A 20041-nucleotide genomic window follows, 5' to 3' on the forward strand; every position below is an offset into this window, starting at 1 on the left:
CCAAGGGTGCAGGAGGCTCTGAAGCGGCTGCCGCACCGCGAGGCCCGGGCGGCGGCTGGGGGGTGGGGGGGCGCTGCCGCCGCCGGGGGCGTCGCCGGCCTCGGCCCCTTTGTTCTCGCGCGCTCCCCCTCGCCGCCCACTCCCCTGCTGTCGCGAGGCGGCGGCGGTGGCGGCGGCGTCTCCTCCCGCCCGAGGCAGTCGGGCTCGGCGCCGGGGGCGGGAGGGGGCGGGGGGAGCGTGCCAGCCGCCGAGAGTGGGGGGCGATGGCGAAGCTCCGGGTGGCTTACGAGTACACGGAAGCCGAGGACAAGAGCATCCGGCTCGGCTTGTTTCTCATCATCTCCGGCGTCGTGTTGTTCTTCATCTTCGGCTTCTGCTGGCTCAGTCCCGCGCTGCAGGATCTGCAAGCCACGGAGGCCAACTGCACGGTGCTGTCGGTGCAGCAGATCGGGGAGGTGTTCGAGTGCACCTTCACCTGTGGCGCCGACTGCAGGGGCACCTCGCAGTACCCCTGCGTCCAGGTCTACGTGAACAACTCCGAGTCCAACTCCAGGGCGCTTCTGCACAGCGACGAGCACCAGCTCCTGACCAACCCCAAGGTAAGAACGCCCCGCGCGCCCAGGGGCTCCCCGCGAACCTCGCTTTTGCGGGAGCTCTTGAGGTTTGGGGGCAGCCTGGGTGTCAGACCCCGCGCGGGGTGGGTTCGGAGTCTGTTCGCGTTGCTAGGGGGAGACCAGGCATCGCCGGCTGCACTCAAACGTGAGTACCTTAGGGAGCCCCAGGGCTCTGGTCCTTCAGGTGGGTTTGTGCGCGGCGACCTGTGGTGCCCAGAGGCTCACTTTAACACCTGTCTCAGATTTGAGGCCTCGACCCAGCCCAGGTCCTGCGCCTACCGGACGGGGTTTGGAGGAATGCAAGGAGCCAAGAAAGTTAACTTTTCCTCCGTTGAAAGCCAGTGGTTAGCGGGGATCCACCTACTCCTGTGCACAGTCGAGGTCCGAGCTTCAACTGGCCTGGTCAAGGACTCAGATGGAATGACCTTCCGTGAAAGGTCAAGGGGATCTTTTACCCATCGAAAATTGTTGGAGAGTTCTTGCTTACACAGACAATTTTAACTTGGGGTCCAGAGGTAAGCTTTTGAGGGTTGACAGACAACCTGCAATCAAATGGGAAAATCTGTGTGGGTCCATTTTTGGGGGTACAGAGGGCTCCTAGTTTTCATGAAATAGATTCCCCAAAGGGTCTAGAGGGCACCTGGTGACTCTGTCTAGGGACCGTAAGGAGCAGTCTGGGAAACAATAAAACTTACTGTTAATAGAAACCCCTCAGTGATATGTACCAAATATTCCTTCCCAGACAACTTTTGGTCTCACAGGCAAGCAAGAAGGGGGAAAAAAGGTAAAACCTGGTTAGGACTTCCATATGGAGAGCAGAGAGAGGGAGACTCAGAAAATTGTTCCCAGTGGAGAAAAAGAACTTATAAAAAGCAGTGTCCTCAGTTTGTGAACTAATTGAGCTTTGTAGTGCACCTGGTTTTACAAGAAGGGTTTTCTTATCTTCCCTTGGTCTTTTCTACTCTCCTTGTTGCTTAACTATCAAAGTAAAGGTGTGTATCTTTTTTAAAGTTACTGACATTTTTCCTGTTTGTGAGAGCTGTGTTTGAAGATCAAGCAGGAAAATAGTCCAGAAGGGAATGAATCTGTGTACACAGGAAAACTTTCTATTAAATGTGACAAGATATATTTATATTAATCCAAAAGAAAAAACATTTCTGTTTATATTTTAAAAATATTTAAAACAAATTTAAAACTCGTCTTATATCCTAAACAATAAATAATTTGGGAAATTAAAAGAATTGCTTTTTAAAAATATGACTCCTCTCAGAAAAATGCTTCTGCTGACAAGTGAAGATTTATCTACCTAAAAAAATGAAGATAATACATAAACAGTAAATATAGGAATAAGAATTTAGAATGTAGAATTTAGAGTATAATGTTCAAGCTCTTGAAGAAGAGATAGTGTCTCAAAGACCAGTGTTGTAAGTTAATCTGCTTAATGCTCAGAATTTGAAAAGAACTCTCGGGTTCATAAACATTCTTTTTTCCAGAATTAAACTAATAATGTCAAAGATGCCAAGCAATAGTAATGATTTAGAAATTATATGGTAGTTCATCATTTAGGAGTTGCTATAGTTGCTGAAACATTGCTAATTATTTTAAGATAGTGGTTTAGGCACTAATAAATTGCACATATGTGTACCAGTAAATGGCTAATATCTAATCAAGACATTGATAAATTAGAATTTATTACAAAAGACTGCCTCACAATTTCCAGGCAATTTTGAAGGATCTGGCAGAAAAAGTAAATTGCAATCATTAGGACAATGATTTTTAAATCACTTGGAAGCAATCACAATGCTTTATGTAATACTAAGATTCTTCCTCTCTGATGCAAATAACCTGGGTTTTTGGGTTTTTTTTTTCCTCCAGTGCCAGTTCAGATCTTGGCAACAGTTGTTTTGAAGATGTACGTGAACAAAATAACGTCTTAGAGAGTAAAGTATTCAGGAAATGACAGAACTAGAAAAAGATAAATTTATGTTACAGAAAGTCACAACGTCCTAGTCAATTTAGACAAGGTTTCCTCAGCTAAACCAATATATCTCTATCTACATTATGATTGTGTTGTAGCATTTATGGAATATAAGCTTGTTCTTTAGCATCACCTATTTCTGATCAATTAAATACTCAGTTTGGGAATTCTTGTATGCCAGAGTCAGTACAAAAGCAGAATGTTTTCACATTGCCCTTGCTATTAGACAATACCTATTGCCCATTCCTTTGCATCTTGGCCACCTGGAGATTTTGTCTGCTTACCTTACTTCTTTATTGAAGGCCTAGGTTTCCCACCCGTTCCTTTGTAGAATATCTGGATTCCCTGCGATGTCTTACATTCCAACCCCCTTCAACCTTCTCTTCTTTATCACCTATCACCACAAGAAATCATTTAGGAAATCACTTCTTAGAAAAATACAATAAGGGCTTTTCTTTCTCCCTTGAGTTTGCTGCATTAATTACAGTAAGAGGCAGGGAAGGGAAAAGAATATTACAAATATGTAACTTCTTAAGCCATAGACTACTAGGAAGATATTGTGAATAAATTTGATCTTTGGCTGATACTTTCTTTAAAATATCTTTAATTACTATTCAATTTATTTGTTTATATTTTAAATCATATCCTTATTGTCTAAAGCAGTCACTACATCGAGTCATATAATGCAGTATACAAGTCAGCCACAGGGAAATGATCTCCTCTGTGGATTAACCATAGTAAAATCTAAATTTTGGGTCAGTTTCCTATTGCTACTGTTCCTATCACTGTACTGTCTCTTTGTGACTCACAGTTGTATATGGTAAAAGTTTTGGTTCTCAACTATGTGTAGCTACACATTAGAATCACCTGGGGAACTCTTAAAGGCCATTCTTATCCCTGGGTCCAACCCTCAGAGATTCTGATTTGGTCTTGGATGGGGCCTGGACATTGATATTTTTTAAAAGTTCTGCAGGTGATTCTAATGTGTAGAAAAGAGTCGAAAACCACTGTCTTAGAAAATGTGCTCATCTACTGTGCAAGAAAAGCAACATGAGAACCAAAAAAGATTCACTGTAATTAATATTTATGTTTTTGGAGCGTGGCACGGTGTCACACGCCTCGAGTCCCAGCTACTCAGGAGGCTGAGGTGGGAGGATTGTTTGAGCACAGGAGTTCCAGTCTAGCCTGGGCAACACAGGGGACCCCATCTCTAAAAAAATTTTTTTTAATTAAAAAAATACTTATATTTTCAGGTTAAAAGATGTTGCATTTAGGGAGTTGACATAAAAAGAGGGACTCAAGGCAATTCTGAAGGAAAATGAGTATCATTTAAAACTAGTGTGTAAGTGATATTTTAAAATTGGTTAAAGGACATGGACTTAATTCTAGACATTTGCTTCTGTATCAGTGTATACATTAGATGGCAAAGAAAAAATGAATTTTAAAAAACACCTTCTTGTTTGTGGGACAAGAAGGAGTGGGTGATTAGAGACTATATGTTTTATTTTTGTATTGAGCTTTTTTCTTCCTTTGATAATAAAATCTTAGAAACAAAGGATAAAAGTCTGTTTCTAAGAAACCAGCACTCTTAAGAGAAATGCACTGAGAAAAAGAAAAACTTAGAAAAGGCTTTAGGCTTTAAGTATATCCCCTGAAGCTGGATGTACCTAACTACAGGGTATCATGGCTTGCAATCACATTGGTACCCTTCAGATCCACTAGTGCACCCAGCTCTGACACCCTGTTTAGACAGTGAGGCCTGTTGGGGGTAGTTTCTGAACTCCTTCCTTAAATACTCAATTTGATATATTTTTGCATGCTAGGGAGGTCCATCATATCAGAACTACATAATAAAAGGCTAAGCTGAAGTGTGATGACTTCTTTACAATCTTTATTTCTCCATGAAAAAGACTGCACTTTTTCTTGATTGTTTTTCCTTTGATTATATTAAATAATGTTTGATAATGTACATACAGTTCAACTCAGCATATCCTTTTTTCAGCATCTATCATCAAATAACTGGGCAAGAAACAAGAGGACATACAAAGATGAGTTTGTTCATTTATCAAATATTTATTAAGTGCCTACTCTGTGCAATGTGTGATTCCAGGTTCTGAGACTAGAATAGAGATAAAAACAAAGTTCTAGCACTCATGGAATTTACATTTTGGTGTGGGGAGTAACAGATGAGGAATAAATTTATAATGTAATGTCATGTAATGATAGGTGGGTAAAGAAAATTCAGACAGGGTAGGAGTATAGACAGTGATGGAAGAAGCAAAGAACTGCTCTTTTGGACAGGATGGTCAGGGAAGGTGGTGCTGATGACGTGACATTTGCACTGAGACCCAAAGAACATGAGGAGATGAGCAGAGGCCAAAACAAAATAAGGAATGACTCAAGTGGCTATCTGGAGTATGTTCCACTGGCTGAGGAAATAGCAAGTGCAAAGGTCCTGAGACAAGTGTCTGCCAGATCTGTGTGAGGAACTGTGAGGATGACAGTGAGGTTGGACCACAGTGAGTGCAGCAGAGAACAGTGGAAGATGAGGTTAGGATCCTAAAAAACATAAGAAGGACTTTGGATTTTATTCCAAGCATGATGGTAAGCTATCTGACATTGAGTAGGGCATCAGACTTAGACTTTTAAAAAATGTTAATGATCCCTCTGGCTGCTGAGTTGAAAATAGAATTTGTGTGCGTGTGTGCGCGCGTGTGTGTGTGTGTGCATGTACATGCACACGTTTACTTGTGCAGAGTGAGAGGTATAGAGGCAAGATCAGACACAGGGAGTCCAGTAGGACAGGCAAAAGATGGTGGTGGCTTAGATCAGTGGGTGTCATTGACAAAATTCACTGAGGGATTGGATATGAGGAGTGAGGGAAAGAAGAGTCATGGATGGCTCCAAAGTTTGTGTCAAGCACAAATAGGTGAATGGAGGTTCTTTTACTAGATGAGGAAAACTAGAGGAAGAGTAGGTTTGGAGGAATGTGGTTGAGAAGGTTCGGTTTTATGTATGCCTAACAGACATGCAAATGAAGGTGAATCCATGAATCTCTGCCCTCAAGGAAATTATTACCTAGCAGAGGAGATGGGAATACAAATAACTATCAAACAAAGCAAAACAAGTTCTACAAGGAGCTACAACATTATGATATGAACATCCAGTGGGGAAAGGTTAGGGAAAAAGCTTCATGGAGAAAGAAGCATTTGCCATGAGTCTGAAAATAAACTGAATTTCATCTTGGTGGTGAGGAAAGGTGGGGAAGAATGAACAGAACATGAAGGAAAAGAAAATGCACGAAACAAAGCTGTGAGCTGTGTGAGTGTGGGGTGTCTTGGGTGATCAGCAGATAGACTAGTGTACCTGGAACACAAGACACATAGAGTGAGGTCTTGGGATAAGGTGGGAGAGTATGTTAGAGCCAATAGTGTAGAGGCCCTTGACAACCAGGATCGGTTTGGTGGACATTGGGAAGCTATGGTAGGAAGAATTATGCCCCTTCTCCCCAAAGATGTCTATATCCTAATGTCCAAAACCTATGAATATCTTATGTTACATAGCAAAGGGGAATTAAGGTTGCAGATGGAGTTAAGATTGCTCATCAGTAGATGTTAAAATAGGGAGATTATTTTGCATTATCCAGGTAAACCCAGTGTAATCACAAGGGTACTTAAATGTGGAAGACAGAGGCAGAAGAGGAGGTCAGAGTAATGCAATTTGAGAAGAATTCAACCATCCACTCCCAGCTTTGAATATAGAAGAGGGCCATGAGCCAAGGAAAGTAGGTCCTTTTACAAGAATGTGGGGAAAGGCAAGAAAATGGATCTTCCCCTAGGTCTCCAGAAAGGAATGCAACCCAGCTGGCATCTTGATTTTAGCTCAGTGAGACCCATTCTAGACTTCTGACTTCCAGAATTGTAAGATAATAAATTTGTGTTGTTTTAAGCCACCAAGTATGTGTTACAGTAACAATAGGAAACTAATACGGAAGCTAAGGAAGGTTTATGAGTAGGTGACTAATATGATTAGATATTTAAAGACTTGGTCAGAATATATTAATAGTGCATCTATATTACATCTCTTTTGAAACAGTCTAATCTCCAGGATGCTAAGATCTGTCTGTCTGAGATTATTTATCATGATCTATCTCTAACCTCCATTTGTGGATGTCATTTATGAAGATCTCAATTATATTTGTAAGATCCCCTAAAATATCTAGACTTGCTTCTTCTATATCATTCATGAAATGGATTCAGGAGCCCAAATGGACTTTGAAATCTTATCCAATGTCCACCTTACTAGTTCTAATCTAACTCTATTGCAGCAGCATTATATTTCATTGGAGAAAAATTAAATCCTAGAAAGTGAAAGTTTAATCCATTTTTTTCTTTATATTTATGAAATTATCTTTATCAGAATAATTTTATTTTAAAAGTGATCTAAACTGAAAACCAGATAATAGTACTGTTAGTGAGAGGTAGGTTCTCAATTCTGATTATAATTACCTTTTTGTTTTCTCTATTTCAAGGGTAAAAATGACAACAAAATTTATTATTTCCCCCAACCTGCTTCTATTCTGGAGTCTTTTGTTTCTGTCAATGGCACCATTAACCTGCACATTCTAAGGTCCCATCCTAGACCCACTGAATCAGAAGCTCCACCCAAGTTTCCGATTTAGTAATTCTGTGTTGGAGTTCAAGAATTTGTAAAGAGTGTATAACTAACTACCAAGGTAGGGAAAATGAAATAATATAAAGCAAATAGTCCAAAAGAGAGAAAAAAGAATGTAAGCAGATGGAATAATAAAAAAATACGAGATTAGATTTAAACCTGAATATAAAATAAGATATTAGATTTAAACCTGAATATATAAGTAATTACATTAAATGTAAATGGACTAACTCCTCCAATTAAAAGGCAGAGATTGTCAGACTTGAAAAATCAAACCCAATTATATGTTATTTTCAAGAGTACCACATAAAATGTAAGGGCACAGAAAGGTTGAAAGTAAAAATACAGGAAAACATATAATACAAACATAAAAAAAAAAAGCTGGAGTACCTATATTATACGAAATATGGTAGACTTAGAGGCAAAAAACTCTGTTACTAGAGATAATAAAAAGGATATTTTATAATTAAAAAGGGTCAGTTCAACAGACTATCATAATTCTATATTGGAATGTACCTAAAAATATAATCTCAAAATATATAATATAAAGAAATTATAGTAACTCAAGGGAGAAATATATGAATCTATCAAGATAATGAGAGATTTTGACATACCTCTGTGTGTGATTGATAAAACAATCAGACAAAAATGATATCAGGAAATATCTATCTATAGCATCTATCTATCTATAATGTGTGTACCAACTGACCCAACTGACATAAATAAAACAGTGTGTTCAGTGGTAGCAGGGTACGTCATTTTAAGTGCCAACTTAACATTTACCAGAACTGACCATTTTTCTGGACCAATGAAATTAAACTAGAAATTAACAACAAAAGAGAGTAGTAGACAATCTCTACATGCTTGTATATTGAGTAATATGTAATAAAAATTCTAAGTAACCCAAGAATAAGAAATCACAATGGAAATTTAAAAAGATATTTTGAACTAAATTATAAAAGTTCTACAAATCAAAATGTTTGGAATGCAACTAAATCTGTGACTAGAGAGACTACATTCTATATGATCCTATTTTTATAAAGTTCAAAATCAGGCAAAACTAATCTGTGGTGTTAAAATCAGCATATTTACATTTGGGAAAAAAGAAGGTGAGCTTTCGAGTGGTGTTAACATTCTTTCTTGGCTTGAGTGGTGATTACACAACTGTCTTCACTTTGTGGTAATTCAATGAAGAAACTTATAATTTGTACATTCCTCTGTATTTTGTGCTGTGTATACTTTAATTTTTAAAAGGTTTTTAAAATAGCATTTATATCAACAACCAAAACTATAAGCTACCCAGAAATAATATAACAAACTATGTGCAATGTTTTGGAAAAAAATATTAAACTTTACTGAAAGATGTAAAAGATATGGGAAATTCATCAGGAAAAGAATAAACTTATGGATAAATGATGATTGAACAATTAGCTCTACATAAGAAATAAAATTTGATGTGTACTTCACACCCATACAAACAAATTCTAAACAGATTAAATATAAAAAGAAAACTATAAGTGATTTGTTCTTTGAACTCCATTTAAGATTATATTTTTAGGCCTATACCATAAAGCTATTTTCCTGTGTCATCTTTTAAAAGTTTTATAGTTTTCTTTTTATGATTGACACATTTGACCACATTAAAATAATTCCTGTATAACTAAAGTTTTTGTAAACAAAGTGAAAATATAAGCCACAGACTAGTAGATGATATCGGCAAAACAAGTAATCAACAAAGGATTATCTTGTGTATGTGAAAATGTCTACAAACCATTAAGAAGATAACATATGTATGACAATGGGAAAATAGGCCAAAGATATATACAGGCAATTTATGAAAAACACAGTGGCCAATAAATGTGACAAGAAGCTCAATTCCAGTAATCTCAAAGAAATTCAAATGACAAAGATTATGGAATACCATTACACATCCATCAGATTAGCAAAATTTAATATATTTCATAAGATCAAGTATTGGTGAGGATTAGAGAAAATGTTCTTACTCATTGCTGGAAAATTGGATCAACTATTTAGGAAAATAGTCAGACATACCAAGTGTTACTGAAGCTGTATATACCTGACAACACAGCAACTTTATTTCAAGGCATTTACCCTAGGAAAACTCTAACACATGTCCAAGTATAAGGATTTTCATTGCAGAACTGTTTGTATTAGTGAAAAAGTAGAAACAATCTAATTGAGGTAATTAGATATTGGGTGAAGTCAACCCGACAAGAGGCACCTATGAAAAACGCACAGCTAGTATGACACTTAATGGTGAAACATTGAAAACTTTCCCCCCAAATCAGAAAGAAGACAAGGATGTCCACTCTTACCATTCCTGTTCAACACTGTAATGGAGATTATAACCACGGTAGTTAAGCAAGAAAATAAATAAAAGGTGACCAGATTGGAAAGGAAGAAATAAAACTATTTACAGATCATATGATCTTGTATATAGAATTCCTAAAGAATCCACACTCCCCAAGTAAAAAGCTGTGAGAGCTAATATATGAATTCACCAAGATTGCAGGATACAAGACCAATTATACAAAAATCAATTGTATTTTTAATATACTAGCAATAAATAATCCAAAATAAAATTAAGAACACAATTCCATTTATAATAGCATCAAAATAATATACTATGGAATAAATTTCACAAATTTAACAAAAGAGTTCAAGACTTGGACCCTGAAGACTACAAAATACTATTGAAAGAAATTAAAGAAGAATTAGATAAATGGAAAGACATCCTTTGTTCATGGATTGGAAGACTTAATATTAAGATGGCAATATTCCCCAAACTGATCTACAGATTCATTACATTCTCTTTCAAAAACCCAAGTAGATTTCTTTTTGCATAAATTGACAAGCTGATCCTCAAATTCATGTGGAAATGCAAGGGATCCCGAATAGCCAAAACACATCTTGAGGAAAGAGAACAAAATTGAAAGATTCAAATTTCCTGATTTTAAAATTTACAGGCATACTTCAGAGATATCGTCGATTTGGTTCTAGGCCACTCAATAAATCAAATACTATAATCAAGTCACATGAATTTTTTTGTTTTCTAGTACACATAAAAGTTATATTTATACTGTACTGTGGCCTATTAAGTGTACAATAGCATGTGTCTAAAAATATATAAATCCCTTAATTAAAAATATGTTATTGCTAAAAAGTGCTGACGATCATCTGAATCTTCAGCTAGTCATATTCTTTTTGGTGGTAGAGGGTCTTGCCTCAATGTTGGTGGATCAAGGTGGTAGTTGCTGAAGGCTGGGATGACTGTGGCAATTTCTTAAAATAAGATGGCAATGAATTTGCCACATCAGTTGACTCTTTTTTTCACAAAAGAGTCTCTGTAGCATACAATGCTGTTTGATAGCATTTTACCCACAGAACTTTTTTTAAAATTGGAGTCCTCTCAAACTGTGCCACTGCTTTATAACTAAGTTTATATACTATTTTAAATATTTTGTTGTTATTTCAACAGTGTTCACAGTATCTTCACCAAGAGTGGAGTTTATCTCAAGAAACTACTTTCTTTGTTCATGCATAAGACGCAACTCCTCATCTGTTAAAGTTATATCATGAAATTGCAGCAATTCAATCACATCTTCAAGCTCCACTTCTAATTCTATTTCTCTTGTTACTTCTACCACATCGACAGTTACTTCTCCACTGAAGTCCTGAACCCCTGCAAATCTTACTACATGAGGGTTGGAATCAACTTCTTCCAAACTCCTGTGAATTTTGATATTCTTAATGGCATCTAGAATCACAAATGTTCTTAATGGCATCTAGAATGGTGAATCCTTTCCAGAAGGTTTTCAATTGGCTTTGCCCAGATCCATCAGAAGAATCGCTGTCTATGCAAGCTATAGCCTTATGAAATGTATTTATTAAATAACAAGACTTGAACGTCACAGTTCCTCCTTGGCCCATGGGCTGCACAATGGATGTTGTGTTAGCTGACATGAAAACAACATTAATCTCCTTGTACATCTCCATCAGAGTTCTTGGGTGATGAGGTACATACATTGTCATTGAACAGTAATATTTTGAGAGGAATCTTTTTTCTGAACAGTAGGTCTCAACAATGGGCTTAAAATATTCATTAGACCGTGCTGTAAACAGATGTACTCTCATCCAGACTTTGTTGTTCTATTTCTAGAGCATGGGCAGAGGAGATTTAGCATAATTTTTAAAGGCCCTGGGATTTTCAGAATGATAAATGAGCATTGGCTTCAACTTAAAGGCACCAGCTACGTTAGCCCCTAACAAGAGTCATCCTGTCTTTTGAAGCTTTGAAGCCAGGCATTGACTTCTCTCTATATATCTCTGAAAGTTGTAGATGGTATCTTCTAGTAGAAGGTGGTTTCATCTGCACTGAAAATCTTTTGTTTAGTGTAGCCACTTTTGTCAATTGTTTTAGCTAGATCTTCTAGATAACTTGCTGCAACTTCTCCATCAGCACTTGCTGCTTCACCTTGCACTTCTGTGTTTTAGAGATAGCTTCTCTTCTTAATCCTCATGAACCAACCATTGCTAGCTTCCAACTTTTCTTCTGCAACTTCCTCACCTCTCTCAGCCTTCATAGAATTGAAGAATTAGGATGTTGCTCTGGATGAGGTTTTGGCATAAGAAGGGGATATTGCGGCTGATTTGATCTTCTATCCTGACAACTAAAACTTTCTCCATACCTTATTGCTATAAGGCTGTTTGGCTTTCTTATCATTCATGTATTCGTGGGAGTGAAAGAACATGTGTCTCTTCCCTTTCATGTGAATATTTAGAGGCCATTGTAGGGTTATTAATTGGCTTAATTTCAATATTTTTGTGACTTAGGGAATAGAGAAGCCCAGGGGGAGGGGGGAATATGGGGGAGTAGCTGGTTGGTGGGACAGTCAGAATGCACACAATATTTATCAGTTAAGTTTACCGCCTTGATATGGACATGGTTCATGGTGCCCCAAAACAATTACAGTAGTAACATCAAAGATCACTGATCATAGATCATTATAACAGATACAACAATAGTGAACAAGTTCAAAATATTGTGAGAATTATCAAAATGTGACACAGAGACACAAAGTGAGCATATGCTATTGGATAAATGATGGCAATAGACTTGCTTAATGCAGAGTTGCCACAAACCTTCAATTTGTAAAAAACTCAGTATCTATGGAGTGTAGTAAAGCAAAGCACAATAAGATGGGGTATGCCTGTACAACAAAGCTACGGTAGTCAAGACTGTGGGGTACTGGCATAGGATAAACGTACTGATCTATGAAGTAGAATGAGAGTCCAGAAATAAACCCATGTATTTATGGGCAGTTGATTTTTGAGAAGGGTGTCAAGGACATTCAATAGGGAATGAATAGTCTTTTCAACCAGTGGTGCTAGAACGACTGAATATCCGCACACAAAAGAATGAAACTGGTCTCCATTCTTACACTAAATTTAAAAACTAACTCAGAGTGGATCAGAGATCTAAATGTGAGTGCCAAAACCATAAAGCTCTTAGAAGAAAACATAGGTGTAAATCTTCATTACCTTGGATTAGGTACAGTTTCTTAAATATGACACCTTAAAAGCACAAGCAACCAGAGGACAAATAGATAAATTGTACTTAATCAAAATTGAAAACATTGGTGCTTCAAAGGACATGATCAAGAAAGTGAAAAGACAAAAAAAAAAAAAAAAAAAAAGAAAAGAAAAAGAAAAGAAAAGGTGAAAAGACAACCAGAGAATGAGAGAAAATATTTTCAAATCATATATTTGATAAGGGCCGAGTATCCAGAAAATGTAAAGAACTCTTAGAACTCAACAAGGCAAGTAACCCAATTAAAAAATGGGCAAAGGATATGAATAGATATTTTTCCAAAGAAGGTGAACAAATGCCCAGTAAGTATATGAAAATGTGTTCAACATTATTAGTCATTAGAGAAATGCAGATCAAAACCAGAATGAGATACCACTTCAAATCCACCAGAATGGCTACTAGAAAAGACAGTAACAAGTGTTGTCGAGAGTGTGGATACATTGGAACCCTCACACAAGAATGTAACAATGAAAAAGATATAGCCACTTTGGAAAACAGTTTGACAGTTCCTCAGAAAGTTAAACATAGAGTTACCAAATGATCCAGCAACTTCATTCCTAGGTATATACCCAAGAGAAATGAAAACATGTCCATACAAAAACTAGGACATGACTCTTCATAGCAGCAGCATTTATTATAGCCAAAAAGTAGAAGCAAACCAAACATCCATCGACTGATGAATGGATAAATACAATGTGCTATATCTATATAGTGGAAAATTACTTGGGTGTAAAAGGAATTACAACATAGATGAAGCTTGAAAACATGCTAAGTATAAGAAGCCAGCCATAAAAGGCCACATATTATATAGCTCCAGTTACATGAAGTGTCCAGAGTAAGGAAGAAAATCTATGGAGACTGAAGGCAGATTAGTGGTTGCCTAGAGCTGGAGGGCATGGGAGGATTGGGAATGATTGCCAAAGGGTACAGAGTGTCTTTTTGGTGTGATGAAAACATTCTAAAATCAATTGTGGCAGTGGTTGCACACCTCTGTTAATCTAAAAACCATTGAATTGTATACACATTAAATGGGTGAATTGAATGGTATATGAATTATGTTTCACTAAAGCTGTTATCCCCCCAAAAATCATGAGAAATTTGCTTTGCAAATTTCAGAATTTCAAATAACTTACAAAGAGATATCTGTTCAGTAAATGATATTAAAACATACCTATTGTTGAGAAAAATATATTTTTAAAATATTAATTTTCTAAATAAAACTTATTTGGGACATATTAGGAATATATTTTAAATTATTTGGAAAATAAAATACAATTTAATTAAAATTAACAGTTTTGATGGAATAAAATTTTAAAGGTACAAAAATAAGTTATGAAAGTACTAAATATAGGTGAATAGGTAATTTTCTGGGGTGGGCAAAGCTTTTCTAAACATAACACTAAGGACAGAAATTACAGAGGAATTCACTGATTTACTTAATGACATAAGGGAAAAATAACACATTTTCTCAAAACATTAAAATTAAAAGAAAAATGACATATTTGGGCAAATATTTGCACCCTGGTAGGGAAATGAATCAGAAGTCAATATATGTACCGTGATTAGTTTTCAGGGATTTTTTTTTTAAAAAAGTGAATATATGAAGAACTCATAGCAATAAAAGACCATCTCTCAATAAAAAACTAGGCATGAACATGTGAAGGCAATTCAGTGAAGAATTATAAATGATGAAACACATGAAAAATATGTGTATTCCCACTAGTGTTCAAAGAAATACAGTCATTCATCATTTGGTGATAGGGATACAGTCTGAGAAATGCATTGTTAGGCAATTTTGTCACTGTGCAAACATCATAGAGTGTACTTACAGAAACCTAGATGCCATACTCTTCTACACACGTAGGCTATGTATTCTACACACCTAGGCTATATAGCAAAGCCTATTGCTCCCAGGCGACAAACCTATACAGCATGTTACTGTACTGAATACTGTAGGCAGTTGTGACACAATGGTATTTGTATATCTAGACATAGAAAAGGTACAGTAAAAATATAGTATTAAATCTTATGGGACCACGATTCTGTATACAGTCCATTGTTGACTGAAATGTCATTATGCAGTGCATGACTGTATTAATGAAATCATAGCTATGTGAAGTGATGGATGTGTTAATTAGCTTGATTGTAGTAATCATTTCACAATGTATACACGTATCAAAATACCGCATTATACTTCTTAAATATATACAATGTTTATTTGTCAGGTGTACCTCAATAAAGCTGAGGGATAAAAGAAATATTAATACAATGTTGAGATACCTTTTTTGCCTATCAAGTCGACAAATATTACATTGGTAAGAATATGAGGATATGGGCAGTCTTATGCACTGCTCATGGTAGTATATTGCCAGGAGCAATTGGAAATGTGCATCAGAATCCTGAAAAATACATGTATTGATATTAATTTCCAGCTGCACGCAGTGGCTCATGCCTCTAATTCTAGCATTCTGGGAGGCTGAGGTGGGAGGATCGCTTGAGGTCAGGAATTCGAGACCAGCCTGAGCAGGAGCAAAACCCCATCTCTACTAAAAACAGAAAAACTAGCAGGGTGTGGTGGCATGCACCTGTAGTCTCAGCTACTCAGGAGGTTGAGGCAGGAGGATTGCTTGAGCCCAGGAGTTTGAGATTGCTGTGAGGTAGGCTGATGCCACGGCACTCTAGCCTGGGCAACAGAGCATGACTCTGTCTCAAAAAAAAAAAAAAAATAATAATTTCCTAAGTTTGCCATAACAAAGTACCACAAACTGTGGCTTAAAATGACAGAAATTTATTCGTTCACAGTTCTGGAGGCTGTAAATCTAAAATCAAGGTGTCAGCAGGTTACTGTCCCCCCTGAAATGTCTAGAAAAACATCCTTCCGTGCCTCTTCTAGCTAATGGCTGTAGCCTATAGTCCTTGGTATTCCTTGGCTTTCAGTTGCATCACTCTGATTTCTGCCTCTGTCTTCACATGGCCTTCTTCCCTCTGTGTGTGTCTCTGTATCACGTTCTTCTTTCTCTTATAAGGACAGGAGTCATTGGGCTAGGGCCCATTCTAATTTACTATGACCTCATCTTAATTAATCTGCAAAAACCCTGTTTTCAAATAAGATCACATTTTGAGGGTCTAGATGGACATGAATTTGATTGGGACACTGTTCATCCCAGTACAATATAGATACTTCTTGACCTGGTAATACTACTTCTGGCAATACTTCCTAAGGAAAAAGATTATGGAGTTGTTGAAAGATGTAGCTGTAAATATATTACTTCCAGCATCATATAAAATTACAAAACATCTGAAACAATTTAAATGTTCAATAATAGGGTACCATTTTTATTATAATAGTAGTGTGTCTACTGTAAGTGTATACTATAAATGTATGTTTACTATTAAATAGATACACATTTATATGATGAAATGTTATGTGTTAAATTTATTGTAGAAATATATTTTTGCCATAAAAAGATGTTTATGGTGTGTTATTGACAAAGTTATGAAACTGTAATTCCATGTTTTAAAAAAGTGAAATATGTGCTTGTGTTTATGTATTTATATACCTACACACCGTTAATTTTCTTCCTTTTTTTGGTAGCTCCATTCACTAAATGTGGTTTCATTAATAATTTTGTCTTTTTAGCTATAGAAGATACACATTATTCTTTGGTAAATAACATTAATACACCTTCAGTTGAAAAATGCAAGAGGATGTGAGATTTGACTTTCAGTGTCCATGTGAATTTAAAATTTTTATATGAAAAGAAACTATATACAAAGATAAAAGATCAGTGACAAGATGGAAAAATACCTACCACTAATTTTATTTTCACTGCCTGTAGCTTCTAAATTTTCCCCAATAAAGATGGCTCAATTTTGTAATGAGAGAAAACCCAGAAATGTTACGTTAAATGTTCTGGGAAACACACAGGAAAAGACTAATACAACTGAGAGGATCCATGTTTTGGAGATGAAGCTACTGCCTTAGAAAACCATGGTGTTGTGCCTGTACACCCATCTCACCTAACCAACTTTAGTCACCACAATAATAAAGGAACGGAAAGGCCTCTCCCCCAGGCCCCATTTCAGGGAACATCTGAGGTTCCACTTAACAGAGTCCAGGACAGAGCTGGGCACATAGCAGGCATTTGGGAAGCTGCCTTGTGTAATGGAAAAGGCTGGCGTGGCTGAATCTGGGTGCCTCTTATTAAGTGTGCACATGTAGGCGAATCACTTAACCTCTTGATCCTTGGTTTCCTCACCTGCTGAGGATTATAGATGATATATATATATAATATTCCAAGCAAGTATTATTTATAAATACTTGTAGACTAAATCAATCTTGGTATTTGCATGTATAGTTCCTGAGGTGTCAAGCAGGGAGGATTTCACAGATGAAGAGAGAGTTTAGGGGACTCCATCACAAACTGTAGAATCATTAGTTCACCCGGTGTTTATTAGAGTATTAGAATAGTGGCAGGCACTATTCTAAGTGCTGGGAATGCACTTAACAAAGCCCCTGCTGAGTTGGAGCTTACTTTCTGTTGCAGTCTTTGGAGGGCATCACACAGTGTTGTGGTGGGGTGTGGTTAACTGTTCAGATTTGTGGTAGCATCTATCACCTGGATCTGTTAAGCTTTCTTTCATCTAACTTTATCTGCCATGCCTTTGTGATGTACTGAATATTTTCTTCTGGTTAATGTCAAACACCTTGCCCTTCAGTGTTTTTCAACTGACATTTATTTGATTTGTCAGAACAGCTGGATAGAAAATTAACAGCACACATTTATGGCATTAAAATTTTGTAGGGCTTCAGAATTCCCATTGGAAATATGCTGAGCATCTTCAAGGAGTGCAAAATTGTCCTCATTTTCAGAAAGATAAATTCAGGTGTGAATCTACAGCAAGTTTATTTACCAAAGAAGTGTTCTTCAAAAAAACAAAATCTGAAACAAGAATGAGGAGATAATCAGAAATACAAGGAAAGTTAATTAATTTGACAAATTCTATGCCAATAAATTTGAAACCATAGGATGAGATGGTGATTCTCTAGAACAATATAAAATTCTAAAATAAAACAATCTTTATAGAGATTTCTAAGAAATAGAGTTACTGTAAAGGGAATGGAGAAAGTTCTCAAACAACTACAACAGTGTTTCCAGGTCAATTCTATGAAAACAGATAACTTTAATCTTACTTTAAACTATGCCAAAGAACATAGAAATAAGGAAAACTTCTAAATTCTTTTTATAATTTTGGGATTACACTGAAACAAAAACCTATGATAACATACATATGCAAAAATGAAAATGATAGGACAGCTTTTCTTAAAGATATTTACTTAAAATCCAACGTGAAATAACAATAATCTCAGTGACAGAAGTGTCAGAGGTTTTAAATTTTATTTTTGCTTCTCTACATTTCCAAAAAAATTTTTTCGAACCAGTAAGTCTGAGACAACATGATAGTGGTAGTCTTATTTCGGTGGTTACAATATATGTCTTTATAGATAATGAGTCTGTCTTTGAAGTGGGTTGAATTGTATAAATTTTCACAAATTGATTTCATAAAAATTACATATCGCTATGAAGCAAATGTACCATAAATTAAGATAGACAAAATGAGGGGGGACATTTGGCATTGTGTAACAAAGATTTAATTTTTCTTTTTTTTTTTTTATAACTACATAAGAACTCTGACCCATCAGTGAGAAACATGACCAAGATGGGCAAAGATCATGGATGGTCAGTTTGCAGAAAAGAAACCCTGGCTTTAAAAATGTAAATTAAAACAAGCCCTATATTTCACCATTAGAAAGTGTAATTATAGCCAGTTTTTTGTTTTGTTTTTTTTAAGTAGATGGAGAAAGATGGTTTCATAAACTGCTGGTGAAAGGGCAGTTTGTGCAATCTCTTTGGAATACCATAATTATACTTTTTGAAAGTATACATAGGCCCTTTTATTCTTCCTGTTCTCACACATGTGCATGGGTACTTAGTTCAAGTTTATTGCTCTTGTTTGTAACTGCGAAAGACTGGAAACTGCTTTAATGTTTTTCATTAGATGACTTATTAATAAATTTTGGTACAACTATGCAGTAGAATTCAAAAAAGAATGCAAATCTCTGTATGCAGATATGAGAGCACCGTGATATATTGGTTAAAGAAAGAACGAAGAAGAGCAAGACACAGACGTGTGTGCTCATATCCACATTGAGAGAGAGTGTAGAAAATGTTTGGGAAAACGCACAATAACTGCTAAGCATAATTGCCAGGGATGAGGCTCAGTCAGAGAGAGACATTTCATCTTGTAACCCTTCCCACTGTTTGCATTTTACTTTGGGTATCTATTCTGTATTTTATTAATTTTTGTTCAAAATAGCAGTGGACTTCAGATCCTACTTAACCATCCTGTGCCTCGCTTTCCTTACCTGTAAATTGACAATTATAATAGTACCTATTTCCTTGGGTTATATTAAAGGAGTTAATTGTGGAAAGGAGTTAATATGTGGAAAGCACCTAGGATAGCACCTTGCACATGGTAACTCTTCAATGAATGTTTGATATTGTTTCTATATACATAGTTTAAAAAATCAAATAGTATTATAGCTTTACTTGGGGGCCAGGAACAGGAATTCTCTGACCCAACCCCTTTTGCCACTCAGAGAAAACTGCTTTGAACTATCTTTAGGTTTTTTTTTCTAGTAATATTTGCCTCTGTGTTTTCAAACAATAGGCTCTCTGAAGTAGACAGTTGAGGTACTGTTGACTGCCTAGGATGCAACATAAGGACTTAGCTTTCTTACACCATTCCATTCCACCCCACTTCCCTCCCTTCATTCTTTAAATAAATATGGTTCTATTGTAATTTTTGGCTAAATTAATATTGAATGTTTAAATTATTTTAACTATGTAAAGTGCTGTTCATGTCTATAGCTTTTTTATTGTCCTTGAGCTAGTAATCGTCCCACTGCATTTACTCTGGTAAATGTCTGCATGTTCTCTTGGGAAAGTTAGGAGGAGGTTTTCAGTAGGTACAACTTGAGGTGCTACCACGAGGTCCCTGCCAAACCTTCATTGAAGGAGCTTTGGGCCTGAGATTGGATGAGGAGCCCTGCCTTACATCATAGTTACTCGTAGACTTCATTTCATCAAACCTCAACTTATT

At 36.6% G+C, this 20041-nt stretch overlaps 1 protein-coding gene across 1 annotated transcript in view; it reads left to right on the top strand.

The window, feature by feature from the left end:
• Window positions 1-263: 263 nt before the first annotated feature.
• KCNMB4 (potassium calcium-activated channel subfamily M regulatory beta subunit 4) overlaps window positions 264-20041 on the top strand; it is a 56002-nt gene continuing 36224 nt past the window's right edge. Inside the window, exon 1 of the mRNA XM_069491315.1 lies at window positions 264-599. Within this exon, the coding sequence (XP_069347416.1) occupies window positions 264-599 (336 nt within the window). The remainder of the gene's footprint in view (window positions 600-20041) is intronic.

Source organism: Eulemur rufifrons, chromosome 16 (genome assembly GCF_041146395.1).
Source record: "Eulemur rufifrons isolate Redbay chromosome 16, OSU_ERuf_1, whole genome shotgun sequence".
Taxonomy (NCBI): Eukaryota; Metazoa; Chordata; class Mammalia; order Primates; family Lemuridae; genus Eulemur; species Eulemur rufifrons.